The following is a 12520-nucleotide window of genomic DNA, read 5'->3' as shown; positions in this document are numbered from 1 at the left end:
ACGAGAAATAAGGTGAGAAAACTGAAACGAGTATATGCATTTCGGTGGCGCCGCACACTTGACCGCACCGCCTGTAGTAGTCTGTGCATATCTGCTCCGCACACGATAGTGTTAACTGCTAGAATCCACTCAATAAAACACAGAATAAATTATCGACTAAAAGTTCTAAATCTGTATTCTCTAAAGGACAGGCAAGAGAGAGAGAGAGAGAGAGAGAGATAATAATTTCCACATGGCAAATATTAGCGGGACTGATTCAAAATCTGCACACAGATATAATATCAAATGAAACCAGTAGAAAGGATGTGCAAAATACCACCACTGAAATACAGAGGAACAATAGGCGCACTGAAAGAGAACTCAATCAACATCAAAGGCCCACAACTTTTCAACATTCTCCCGCTACACATAAGGGGCATAACTAATTGACCTCTCACACTGTTCAACAGAGAACTCGATAAACACCTCCAAAGGATACGTGATCAACCAGGTTGTGATTCAAACATCAGGCTGCAAGCAGCAGCATCCATGGTTGATCAGACGACCAACTCGCAGGCCTGGTCGGAGACCGGGCTGTGAGGACGTTGATCTCCAGAACTTCCACAATTTAGTCAAGGTAGGTATCCTCGTCTGTATTTGATACGGTCAAGGAAGGACAAAATTGTTGTCACTTCCATTTAATTTCACGCGTGTGTAGGTTGGACTATTTGTATAACTTAAATATTCCAATGTTAATTTTCTCTTTGGATTCAAGAAGAAATTCATGAATCATTAGGAATGCTAATAAAAACATTAAATTTACAGTATTGTATTTATAATTAACTCAATAAACAAATAATGTTAATACACTGTAGAGTATTCTCACTTCGGAATATTCGGAGAAGTTTTCAAAGAGTTCAGCAGAGGAGCTTCTGAATCCTCCTCTCATGCCACCTGGACCTATACCAATTCCTCGACCCCCTCCTCTTCCTCTACCTCTCCCTCTAAGGGCATTGCCACGGAAAATTCCTCGTCCTCTCAAGGCATTGTTTGTTGACCGTGCATCAGCTCTCCAGTCAATTGAGTCTGATCCATGACCTTCTGGGCGTCTAAATCCTTTCTCTCTTTTTGGAGGAGGGATGTCTAATCTTTTCCAGTTCTGCTTCTTAACTGCAATAAATGAAATTTTAGAAGACACTCAATGAGGAAGTATAATCCTCATAATAAATGGAAACTACAAAATATAGATACACTGTACTTCACATGCTAGAGAAAGTGTAAGAATACTGATATCTAATTACACCTGTTCTCTCATAATGTCAAGAATGCTTGTCATCAATGAAACCAAACTTGTGACACTAGTGTATCAGTCTGGATAATTGTGGGCAATGAGAATACATACACAAATGTATATGAAGTAGGGTATACCCAACTTTGCATATACATTTATTATGAGCATATTTATTATTACAGATCTATTATCTTCATATACTGTACATAAAAAAAATCACAGTAAAAAAGTAAGCAAGTAAAATTAATAAAATCACAAGTAAAATTACTAAAACCTGCAGTATAGGAATCGTGATGAAAATTTTAGGATGAGAATTTTTTGGGGTAGGTGAACACTGAATATAAAAAATTAAATAAAATACTACTTACTTTTGTTTTTCTTATTTTTTGCTGCCTTGGAAGGTGCATTGTGTGTTTGTTGAATCTTGTTGTTGGTGAGCGGGGCCGAGGCTTCTCGGTTCTCTTTAAGCGAGTCGTCATCGTGAGAACCGGAGTCTTCTGACTTTTCATTCTCTTTTAGGACATCTTCCTTCTCAACCTCTTTTAGTTTTCTTTCTTCGCTTTTTCTCCATTCTGACCGTGATGTCTATAACAAAAGCAGGGAGATAAACTCAACGAGACTTACTTTTATAGATATAGTAAATACAAGAGAAAATATCGAGCCCATACAATGGGATCGATCTGGGATCCTTTCGGACGTAGGTTCGAACCCTCATCACAGCCCTTGTGGATTTGTTCATCGAACCTTCATCCCCGGACTCCCCAGGTACATGCACTACTGACTGAATTACGATGATGATGAATTACTGAAAATGATGGTTCAGTTGGTAGTGTATGTGCCCTGGATGTCTAGGAATACAGATTCGATCCCATTGTACAGTCTCAATATTTTCTCATTGATACAACACGTTCATGTGATTTCACTATACAAACTATGCATACATACATACAAAAAAAAGTTTACATACAAACTATGTATAAAACTACTTTTATTTGCAAGCCATTCCTATATGGAATATTGTGATGGAGTTCCAGTGGGATTCATCACATGCTTGTCCACAAGTACAAAGTTTACATTTCTCAAAATCAAATTCTTTTCAATATTTTACATTGACTTGGAACATTTTATTTAGTTTAAAAAAAATTGTGCCCTTGTATAACAACTTACTGTACAGTTTACAAATTAGCCAATGCTGCTATCATTAATTATACAACCCTGTTTAATACTTGTCATTAACTATACAGTGGAACCTCGAGTGACGAGCACCTCAATCTACGAGCATTTCGAATAACGAGCGTGCCACTCTGCAAAAGTTTGTCTCGATTGACGAGCTTTCGCTTGATTAAAGAGAAAAGCACATGGTGCTTCCTAGCGTTCCCGCTGGTTCTTGATTCGCTGGTTTGTAGGAAATTCTTGGACACCTCCGACGATACAAATAACTTTTTTTTTTTTTAAAGATGCTAATGATGCTGGGATGTAAAGGGGTGACTGCTGTAATGTTGCAAAGCGCTGATTTTAGTTTTTAGACAAAATTAGAATAAAAAATAAAAAAAATCTGAAAAAAGAACAAATGTCAAAAAGGTTCGTTCAGCGAATGTCAGGTAGGCTGCTACATTTTCTAAAAAAAAAAAAAAATGAGAAATAAAAAAAATTGAAAGAATTTGAAAAAAAAGTCATAAAAGTTTGTTCAGTGTATGTCAGGTAGGCTGCTCCATTATTTAAAAAACTGAATATCATATTGATGTTCTTCGGCGGTGGAATGGATTAATTTTATTTCCATTATTTTAAATGGGGAAATTTGTTTTGAAAGACGAGCGTTTCACATGACGAGCTTGGTGCCGGAACGAATTAAATTCGTTAATCGAGGTTCCACTGTACAAAGTTATCAATGATTTATCATTAATTTATACAAACTGTTCACAAATTCAAATATTAATTCAATAACGTTTGCAGTATAATTGTATACACACTTTTCATGCTTCTTCATACTGTACTCTTATTTAACTCACATTTTTACATTTAAATTAATTTACAATTACATGAATCTCTTAATTAAAATACATAATTGCACTGGGCAGTGCAAGTGATAAAACTATAATCCCAAACATTCTAGGCATACAGTAAAATAAGTCTTAAGATAAAGCTCATCTAATTCTTACATGATAATACCAGTCAAGTTGTTGAGTGTCGCATCGCCTGGGTTGTCACACGAGCCGGTACACGACAATAAACACTGACAGTTACGTGCTCTTGTTAAACTGACATATGTGCAGTATCAAACTGAACAAAACACATCTCTACAGCTAAGAATCAAATGGCTGACGATACCGAGCATAGAACCGTCTTGTACGCAATAAACATAATAAATTAGTGGCATTCAATATTATACGACTAAAGAAGGGACACAAAATAAGATGGTAAATGAAGAAAAAGCCTTATGGATACAAGCACCGTAAAGAGAGCACACAAAAGTGAAACCAAACTTGTAAAGGATGGCTGGTGAACAACCAACGTGAAGGATAAAGAACATGGAAGAGTACATATATCAAAGAGAGATGTTCCACGAAAGTAAAAGATGAACACGACAAGATAAGATCAATGGGGAGAACAATTATTTGAACTTGAAGAACTATATGCACAATGAAGTCACAAGAAAGAAATGATTCTATGAGAAAATAAAGAGGCCATGCCTGTGCAGTTTAGGCAAGATGCACAGGCAAGCCCATTGTACGGCCTCAATATTTTCTCACTAAAGAACTACCTTTGCCTCTTAATAATAATTCAAATCTACAGATGCATTATATTTCTCAAACAATTACTATCATTTTTAATTTGAGAGTTGTCTGTTTCATATGCTTGTGAATCACCTTACAGGTTTACCACCATCTAGGCTATGGAACTGTTCATTTAGTGTTTCGTATATTTCTTTTTCATTCTTTATGAATTTGTTCCCCATTCTCAATCTCTGTATTTTATCCTTTACATGCAGTTTGCTTTTAATGAATTTATAGAAAAGGCCTGGGTCAGGTTTACATTTGTCCACACACACACACAAATATATAACATATATATAGTATAGACTGAGGTGAGGGAAATCACACTAAAAGTAGGGCTATTAATAATTTTTACATTATTTCACTGTAATCTGCAATATCCATACCAAAGAGAGGATTTCCGGAGTTCTTCTACTCCCTGAGCTCAGCCTGAGGCCAGGCTCCATATGTATGTATATATTTATCTGTAACTTTGTAGGAAAACGGTTCATTTAAACTTTACTGTATATTATTTTGTTGGTGGGCTGTGGGGCCCAATTTCCATTCCACCATACAAATTATGGGAAGTTCTACAATTGTTAATATTTCTCAGTCTACTATAGACAAACTATAGCACTCGTCTTAATTAACTTTACATTTTCTTTAATTTTGTAAGAACTAATTAATTTGTTTAATTTTGTAAAAAATTCTACTCTGGGAGGGAGGATCACCATGAAAATTATGCAGCAGAATTGTCAGTAAAAGTTTTTCTCGTGCTTGCTTGAATATGCAACCATACTTGTGCATTTACTCACCCTAAATGTAATTTTACAGCTAAAATGACTTTGCATAGTCTAGCACTGCTCCTTGCATAACCAAACCTACCTGGAGTAAATGAATAGCTTCTTGTGCCTGCTGCACCTCAACCAGAGTTGGCCAGTCCGCTACATCATTGATGCCATTACCCTGAAAATATTACACTATGCAATTTTTTTCTTTTAAATAGTTGCCAAGACCTACAGAAAATCGAGACAGCAAAAAGAGAAACAAAATTAATAACATAAAACTAAGAACAACGGCTACATAACTCACATACAGGAACCTGCCATAAGAAACAAAGACAAGCATCTGCACGTATTCTCTCGATTCCATTATTACTCTGCTTATGTTTCATCACAGATATGATTAGTAAAGATGAGTAACAGAGAATATTCCAATGAATTAAAATTATTTAACCTGCCCTCATCACACATTAAAAAATGCAAACATGTAAAGTGTAAGCACAGTCTTGTACATGGTAATATTGCAGATTTACAGAACTGTTCTGAATTTAACACTATTGTAATTATACCTTACACAGCTTCAAAGTGTTTAACAAGTTTTTGGAATAAATGTACAATATGAAGTTAGCGCAGGTTTAGTTAAAATTAATTGCAGGCAGGAAGGATTGAAACAGAAAACCTTATACATTTTTTAACATGTTAAAATACTGACCATGACATACAGGTCTTTGCTTGTCAGCATTCAGGGAAGGTGAAGCCTCCATAGAAGCTGCAATTGAAATAAGTGCAAGTTCCATATCCCATGCTGCACGGGGTTTTGCCCCCAAGCAGCTGAATCTAAAACAACAACTAAGTGCAATTTTACACTAGGTGGTATGTCCAAATATGTCTTTGGTGTCACAAACTTAACAAAATTAGGATGGGCTCATTATACAATACAGTATTACTTAGGTGAAACAAATACTGTACCATAAATAAAAATGATTGCTACAAATCTGACATTTACAATACACTTCAGGCAAAGCTTTGTTTTTCTGCTTGCCAACAATCTGGCAGGCAGCCAGCCAGCCAGGCAGCCAGCCAACCTGGTAGTCAGCGTACTAGCCTAATATTCACCAAACCAGCAAAGGGGTGGAGGCAAGGGGGAGTTGTAAAACTATCATGTGTGGAAGAAAAAGTGAAGGATTCAATAAAGAAATTAAGAACAGAAATGGTGAAGGAGAAGGAGTCAATCATGACAAAGGTGGTGGTGAAGGAAGCACCCTCTTCTTCCTCGCAGTACTGTCCAAAGCCTAGAAATAGAATACTAGCATTCAGCAACTCATCCCTTGGGAATCTTCAACTATTAAGGTCTGAAAAATAATATGCAATGTAGCATGTTATTTTAACATGTGTTGGTGGCATTTTTAATGAAGACACTTAGTTTTTGTGTCCGAAGACTGTAAATGGAGCAGATTTCAGTACTAGTCTCTGGACAGTTTATTACCTATAATGCACCTTTCTAGGTGTCTACCCATGTCATCCTACAGTTTAGGACAATACATCTGCCTGCAAACAAAAAGAGAACAAATTAAAGATAACCCCTTAAATTTGATGGTAAAAATAAGTTTTTTATGACTTTCCTAAGAACTGTGCACCGATTTATAGAAAAATTAATATCCTAATATTTATTCTGACATGTTTTCATTAGATACCTTTTACGTTTCAATATACATTTGAAGTAAGTACAGTACTGTATGTATATTCATAATTTTTTTGTTTTTCCAATGAACTGGTGCAGGAACCATACACAGGATCATAAAAATTTTAAACCTCAATACTGTATAACAAATCCCCGTAAAGTCTAAACCTGATAAAATCTGCATATCAGAGTTCTCATCCAAAATTTAAATTTCTCTGAAAATGATGTTAAGAAACTCCTGTTCATCAGCTCATCACAAAGTAATTTCCATCAAATCAGATCGTTTTCCTATTTTTGCTAATCTTTCTTTTTTATTTGCAAGTATTACTCAAAATAATGACATTTTAGTGTGAATCCTTGTTCTGCATCACAAATTGTACAAAAGTTTGATTGTAATGTTTATTTTTGTGGCAGACAGATGTACTGTGTGGGCATACATATTCACCATATGTTTTTCTTGTACGAGTAGCTTGGTCTCACCTCTCATTACTCAAACAGTACTGCTAGCTTATCTCTGTATATTTCATTACTGTATTTGAGGTGAAGCCATGTTGTTAGGCAAGAGTAGAATGGGTACATCAAGCAAGGTTACGAGAAACTTCCAAACCATGGATAAGAAGGCCAACTTATTAGATACAAAATTGTGACTGGGAAGGCAATTGGCCGGCAGAGAAGTATGATATACCTGCTTGATGGGGTTCTGGGAGTTCTTCTACTGACCAAGCCCGGCCCGAGGGCCAGGCTCGACTTGTGAGAGCATGGTCCAACAGACTGTTGCTCGGAGCAGCCCGCAGGCCCACATACCCAACACAGCCCGGATGATCAGGATTTTTTGAATAAATCTATCTAGTTTTATCTTTAAGATGTCCATGGTTGATCCGGAAATATTTCTTATACTGTACTTGCTGGGAGGATGTTGAACAATCACGGACCTCTGATGTTTATACAGTGTTTTCTGATTGTGCGTATGGCACGCCTGCTCTTCACTGGTTCTATTCTGCATTTTCTTCCATATTATTCACTCCAGTATGTTGTTGTTTTACTGTGTATATTTGGTACCTGGCCTTCCAGTATTTTCAACGTGTATATTATTTTATATCTCTCTCATGTCCTTTCTAGTGAGTACATTTGGAGAGCTTTGAGATGATCCCAGTAATTTAGGTGCTTTATTGCGTCTATGTATGCCGTATATGTTCTTTGTACTCACTCTATTTCAACAATCTCTCCTGCTCTGAAGGGGCAAGTGAGTACTGAGCAGTACTCAAGATGGAACAGCATAAAAGTGATTTGAATAGTCACACCATTGTGATGGGATCCCTGGATTTGAAAGTTCTCGTAAACCATCCTATCAGTTTTCTGGCTGACACATATTTGCTTTGTCAATATACTACCACTATTCCCAACATAAAAATACAAAGAAAGTAAATCATGGAGTTTGTCCATAAAGGGAAGAGCAGTGATTGTAAAAGAAGTGACAGAAAAACAATGACAACTTTTAAGTACTGTACAAGATTTGGATGACAACAGTGATTTAGACAGCTCTATGGGTTGTAGCTGGCTTCAGGTGAAGAGCTAAATGGCAATATTAAAGATAGATATAGGAGAATGTTAAATGGTGAAGATAATACTTTGAAAAGTCTAATAGGTGATAATAGTGGTACTAATTTTTTAACATTATTGGATTTATTGGTGTGAGAAGAGTAAACAATGCTATGGAGGTTGAAATATCTATGTGGGAGGCAAATATGTCAGTGTGAATGTTGAAATGTGGGAAAGGTGCCAGTGTTATTCAAATATATTCAGAAGTTAATAAATGTTATGGGAAATTGGAATAGAGTAGGTATCGAGAATGTGTGAGGTGTGGGCTACAGTAGTAGCAGTGTGTCACAGGATTGGAAAAAAGCAAATCACTGTTCCCCTTATGAACAAATCCACAAGGTCCGTGATGAGGGTTCGAACCTACGTCCGAGAGGATCCCAGACGCGCCTTAATCGACTGTGCTAAGACATGGTAAAAATACTTGCAATCAGGAGTTCAACTGACCTCACACGGATCCTGCAGTCTCTACGAGATACAAACCAGGGTTTTACACAATTCCCCCATGCACTCGAGCTCTGTCAATAAGTTATTCTACCTCTTCGCACTTACTTCATTACACTTATGAAGTATGCGAGTGTAATTGAACTTACACATTACACTTCATTTACCCTTATGTATAAATAAAGGAAAAAGTGTACACAAATTATAGAAGCATTTGTTTAATATATGTTGTGGTAAAGTGTATGGAAGGAGTGTGATCAGACGAGTTGTAAATCAACGAGAAATTCATCAGTGATGAACTCGGCAAGTTCTATGGTGGAAGACACTGTGTAAATGAGGTACATTACAACGTCCAATTCACACATCTAAAAATAAAGACAAGTGACAATCTTTACTCTCAGATGAGTGGGTTGGTTGTGTTATTTCCACCCTTGTTATTGTGACTGTGTCTACGGATACATTGGAACCTCGGTTCTTGTATGCCACTGTTCTCGTACTTTTCAGTACTCGTACTCAACTTCTCCGAAAAATTTGATTCTGTGCTCGTTGTTTGCCTCAGTGCTCTGAGTTTGTTCATATACGTACAGGTCCACCGCGAGCGTGGCACTTCAGTTTACCAGTGTCTCCCAACTAGTGATGATCGCGCTTGAATTCTTTGTTAAGAATTTCATTGTTTCTGTGCTTTTTTTGGCTTCTGAACATAAAAGTTCTTATTATATATCACACCATGGGTTCCAAGAAAGTCAGTGGTAATGTTCAACCTAAGAAAATAGTTGTGAGGATGACAATAGAGGAAAAACAAGAGATCATTCACAGTGAGAATGTGATGTCTCACTACAGACAAGTGTTAAAATGTAGGGAAAAACAACTGTCTAAAGACAGATTCTTAGTAAGACACAGTGAGCCACAACCACATCTTAGTGGTATGCCTGCTAAACGTAAGAGAGAGAGTACCCCAGAAATGACATCACTGCTGTTATAATGGAATTGGACCCCTTTCCAAACACTAAGACCTCTCCTCCTCCCCCCACCCCTTCCTCACTGTCTTCCATATGCCAACATGAGTCCTCAATAAAGGTAGGGTACCTTAGAGTATTATTCTGTATAAAATGTATTTTTAGTTAATATATTTGGAGGTGTGGAACGGATTAATTCAATTTACATTCAATTTATTTCTTGTGGAAAAATTTGTTTCGGTTTTCGTACCGTCTCTGGAAAAGGATTAACTACGAAAACTGAGGTACCCCTGTATAGTATTTGCACTGAGACGGCTTGAAGAAAAGGCCTGTGAGAAGGATTATAAGAGTGTCATTTATGGACTAAGAAAAAGCATATGACAATGTTAATAGAGAAGAGCGGAGGCGAGTTGTGTTCTGGGGAAATCAAGTTGGGTAAGGCTCACAATGAGCTATGGGGAGGGAAAATGCAAACCTAATAATAACAAGGACACAAGTCATCTGTTCCACCAAGTCCCACCTGAGGCAATGAGAGCAATGAGAATGTGTGGTTTTTGCAGTGCACTCTTTGGTGCTGTGAAAAGTTAAATTAATATGTAGGTAGCAGCGAATATGTAATTGTTTATGTCCTAATGTGTAACAATTATGATACTGTATTAATGTAATTGTATTGGCATACCCAAGGATTGTGATAATGTCACCACGATTATTCAATACTGCACATTCATGGATGGGGTTATGAAGAATTTCAAGATAAAAATGCTAGAAATGTAAACCTAGTATATAGGCCTAGGCTAATATGAACAATTTGAGAATGGCATATAAAAAATAAGAGAAAATACTGAAATCATACATTGGAATTGAACCCATCCCAGAACTCCCATTACACACAATGCCGATTGGACCACGATGACTACAATAGTTAGTACATCTCGACCAGAAACATTACTTGACTTACATGGAGCTTGCAAGACACTGTCCAAGTACCACAATACATCGAGTGGCTTCAATATTTCCTCATAGATATATCACATTTGTGATTTCATTGTGCATCATACATACAGATAATGGCATTCTTTTAATTAAGAGTACAAGTGACATGAAGACTACTTTAAGATTTGACTGAGGTGTGCAAGAGACAACTGTTAACATGGACAAAAGTAAACATGTGTGAAGAGAAAGGAGACACCTCTAAACACATATTTGAGTAAAGGCATCAACTGCTGCATGACAGGAGTATCTGGAGTACAGTATTATAGAAAAAACCAACGTTGAATGTAATGAAACGCCATTTTCTGGGCGAGTCTCGAAGGCTCCCCAGAGCTATCCAGGCTAAATGGATATGTATATTTTTCTGGCATCAGTCACTGCATGGAGTTCTTGCCTACCTACCTACCTACCAGGGACCACGAGCCAGAACCTTGGTCCCCCTCTAGAGAGGCACGAAGAGCAATAGCCTAGAGAGACACCCCCCCCTTCCTGTGGTTGGGAGCATTCTATGTCTGCCATCGACCGGGACAGGCACCCAGAAAGGTAGGCGCCCCAAACCAAACCCCTATTCTGGTAAAAGTATTGTGACCGAAAGCCGAATAGGTTAACAGAAATCCCCAGACGAAAATTAGCAAACTAGCATGACGTTATCATGTCGCTGCACTCCTGTCTGCGCAACACCCCCCCTCCCCGGGAGGGGGAAGAGGGAGCCCCAAACCCAACCTACAGTTCTTAGGCTGGATGTCCAAAAACGCAAAAAACAACACTGACCGGAGGGAGGGAGGGGTTCCGGGAGCCCCGTCGGCTCCCGGAACTAACTACCCAGAAGATAAGGAAAAATAGGGACTTACTTACCCCGGGAGGCGGTTCGTCCTCACTCCTCAACACAAAGTCGAGACAACTGGCTGCAACCGCTGACCCAAGGCAACGCAGCCTGGTCCTGGAATATTCACCAGGTAGCGAGCAGCCAGGACCCTGCTCGACCTCCAAAAACCCCAAGCCTGAATGTCAACCCAAGACATGTTGCCAAAGATGGCAGCCAAAGCAGCAAACTTATGCACGTCGTGGGCACAAGGATAAACCCCAGGCTGGCTAGACTTAATAATCCTGCAGACAACCTGAGAGACCCGAGCCCGGGAACAGGGAAGAAGGGAAACCGGGTCAACCCAAAGCGCATCTCTGGCCACCGAAGATGTGGCGCGCAAATAACAGCGGAAAGCCACAACCGGACACAACAAATGATGCACCCCAGCCTAACCAACAAAGCATCAACAACCCAAGGCCCCCTCCAAAATGCAACCGTTTCATTCTTTGCCAGAAAAGGAGACGGCTGCAATCGAACAAAACGACCACCATGACCAAAGGAGCAGAAACCCCTGCCCTGGAGGAGAGCATGAACCTCCCCGACCCGACCCCCAGAGGTCAATGCCCACAGGAAAAGAGCTTTAAAAAAACAATCCCGAATGGAAGGGGCCACAACAAACCGAGGAGAAGAGAGAAATGAGAGCACCCGGTTCAAAGACCAGGGGCCAGATTCACGAAGGTACTTACAAATGTTTTTCTTCTTAGCGCCTTCGTAGCGGCTACGTCGGTATTTAGGTAGGCATACTAGGAAGGAAAATCTTCGTAAGTTTGCTCCGTCGGCTAAGGTTGCTGCTGACCACTCGTAACTAAACAGATGGGACTTCCTCCAGTTCACTAAGAACCCGAACCTGGCGAGCTGGGAAAGAACCAAATCCCTGGCGAGCAGACATGCGGACTGGCTGGGAACTCAAACCAGCAAGTCGTCGAGGTAGGCAAGAACCCAAACACCTAACAGATGCAGGCGGGACACCATGACCCGAGTAAGGCGTGTGAAAACGCGAGGTGCCAGATTCAACCTGAAGGGAAGACAACGAAAGCGGTTGACGCCCCACAACAAGCCCAAGCCAATCCCTAAACCTCAGATGAACCGGGATGTGCCATTACATGTCCTTGTGGTCCAGGGACACCAACCAAGCACCCGGCTCCAACAGAAGATGAACCTGGGACGTAGTAGTCATCCGGAA

At 39.1% G+C, this 12520-nt stretch overlaps 1 protein-coding gene across 5 annotated transcripts in view; it reads right to left on the bottom strand.

The window, feature by feature from the left end:
* larp (La related protein) overlaps positions 1-12520 on the bottom strand; it is a 118687-nt gene that overhangs the window by 31419 nt on the left and 74748 nt on the right. For 4 of the 5 annotated variants that reach the window (XM_045738774.2, XM_045738771.2, XM_045738772.2 and 1 more), the window contains exons 3-5: positions 4909-4989; positions 1639-1855; positions 866-1149 (exon numbers count right to left, since the gene is read on the bottom strand). In XM_045738774.2, coding sequence (XP_045594730.2) covers positions 866-1149; positions 1639-1855; positions 4909-4989 — 582 coding nt within the window. The remainder of the gene's footprint in view (positions 1-865; positions 1150-1638; positions 1856-4908; positions 4990-12520) is intronic. The other variant, XM_045738773.2, reaches the window with a different exon arrangement.

This window comes from Procambarus clarkii, chromosome 43, assembly GCF_040958095.1.
Source record: "Procambarus clarkii isolate CNS0578487 chromosome 43, FALCON_Pclarkii_2.0, whole genome shotgun sequence".
NCBI classification, from domain to species: Eukaryota; Metazoa; Arthropoda; class Malacostraca; order Decapoda; family Cambaridae; genus Procambarus; species Procambarus clarkii.
The sequence above is the reverse complement of the archived record's forward strand: the minus strand, read 5'-3'. Positions and strand labels throughout refer to the sequence as shown.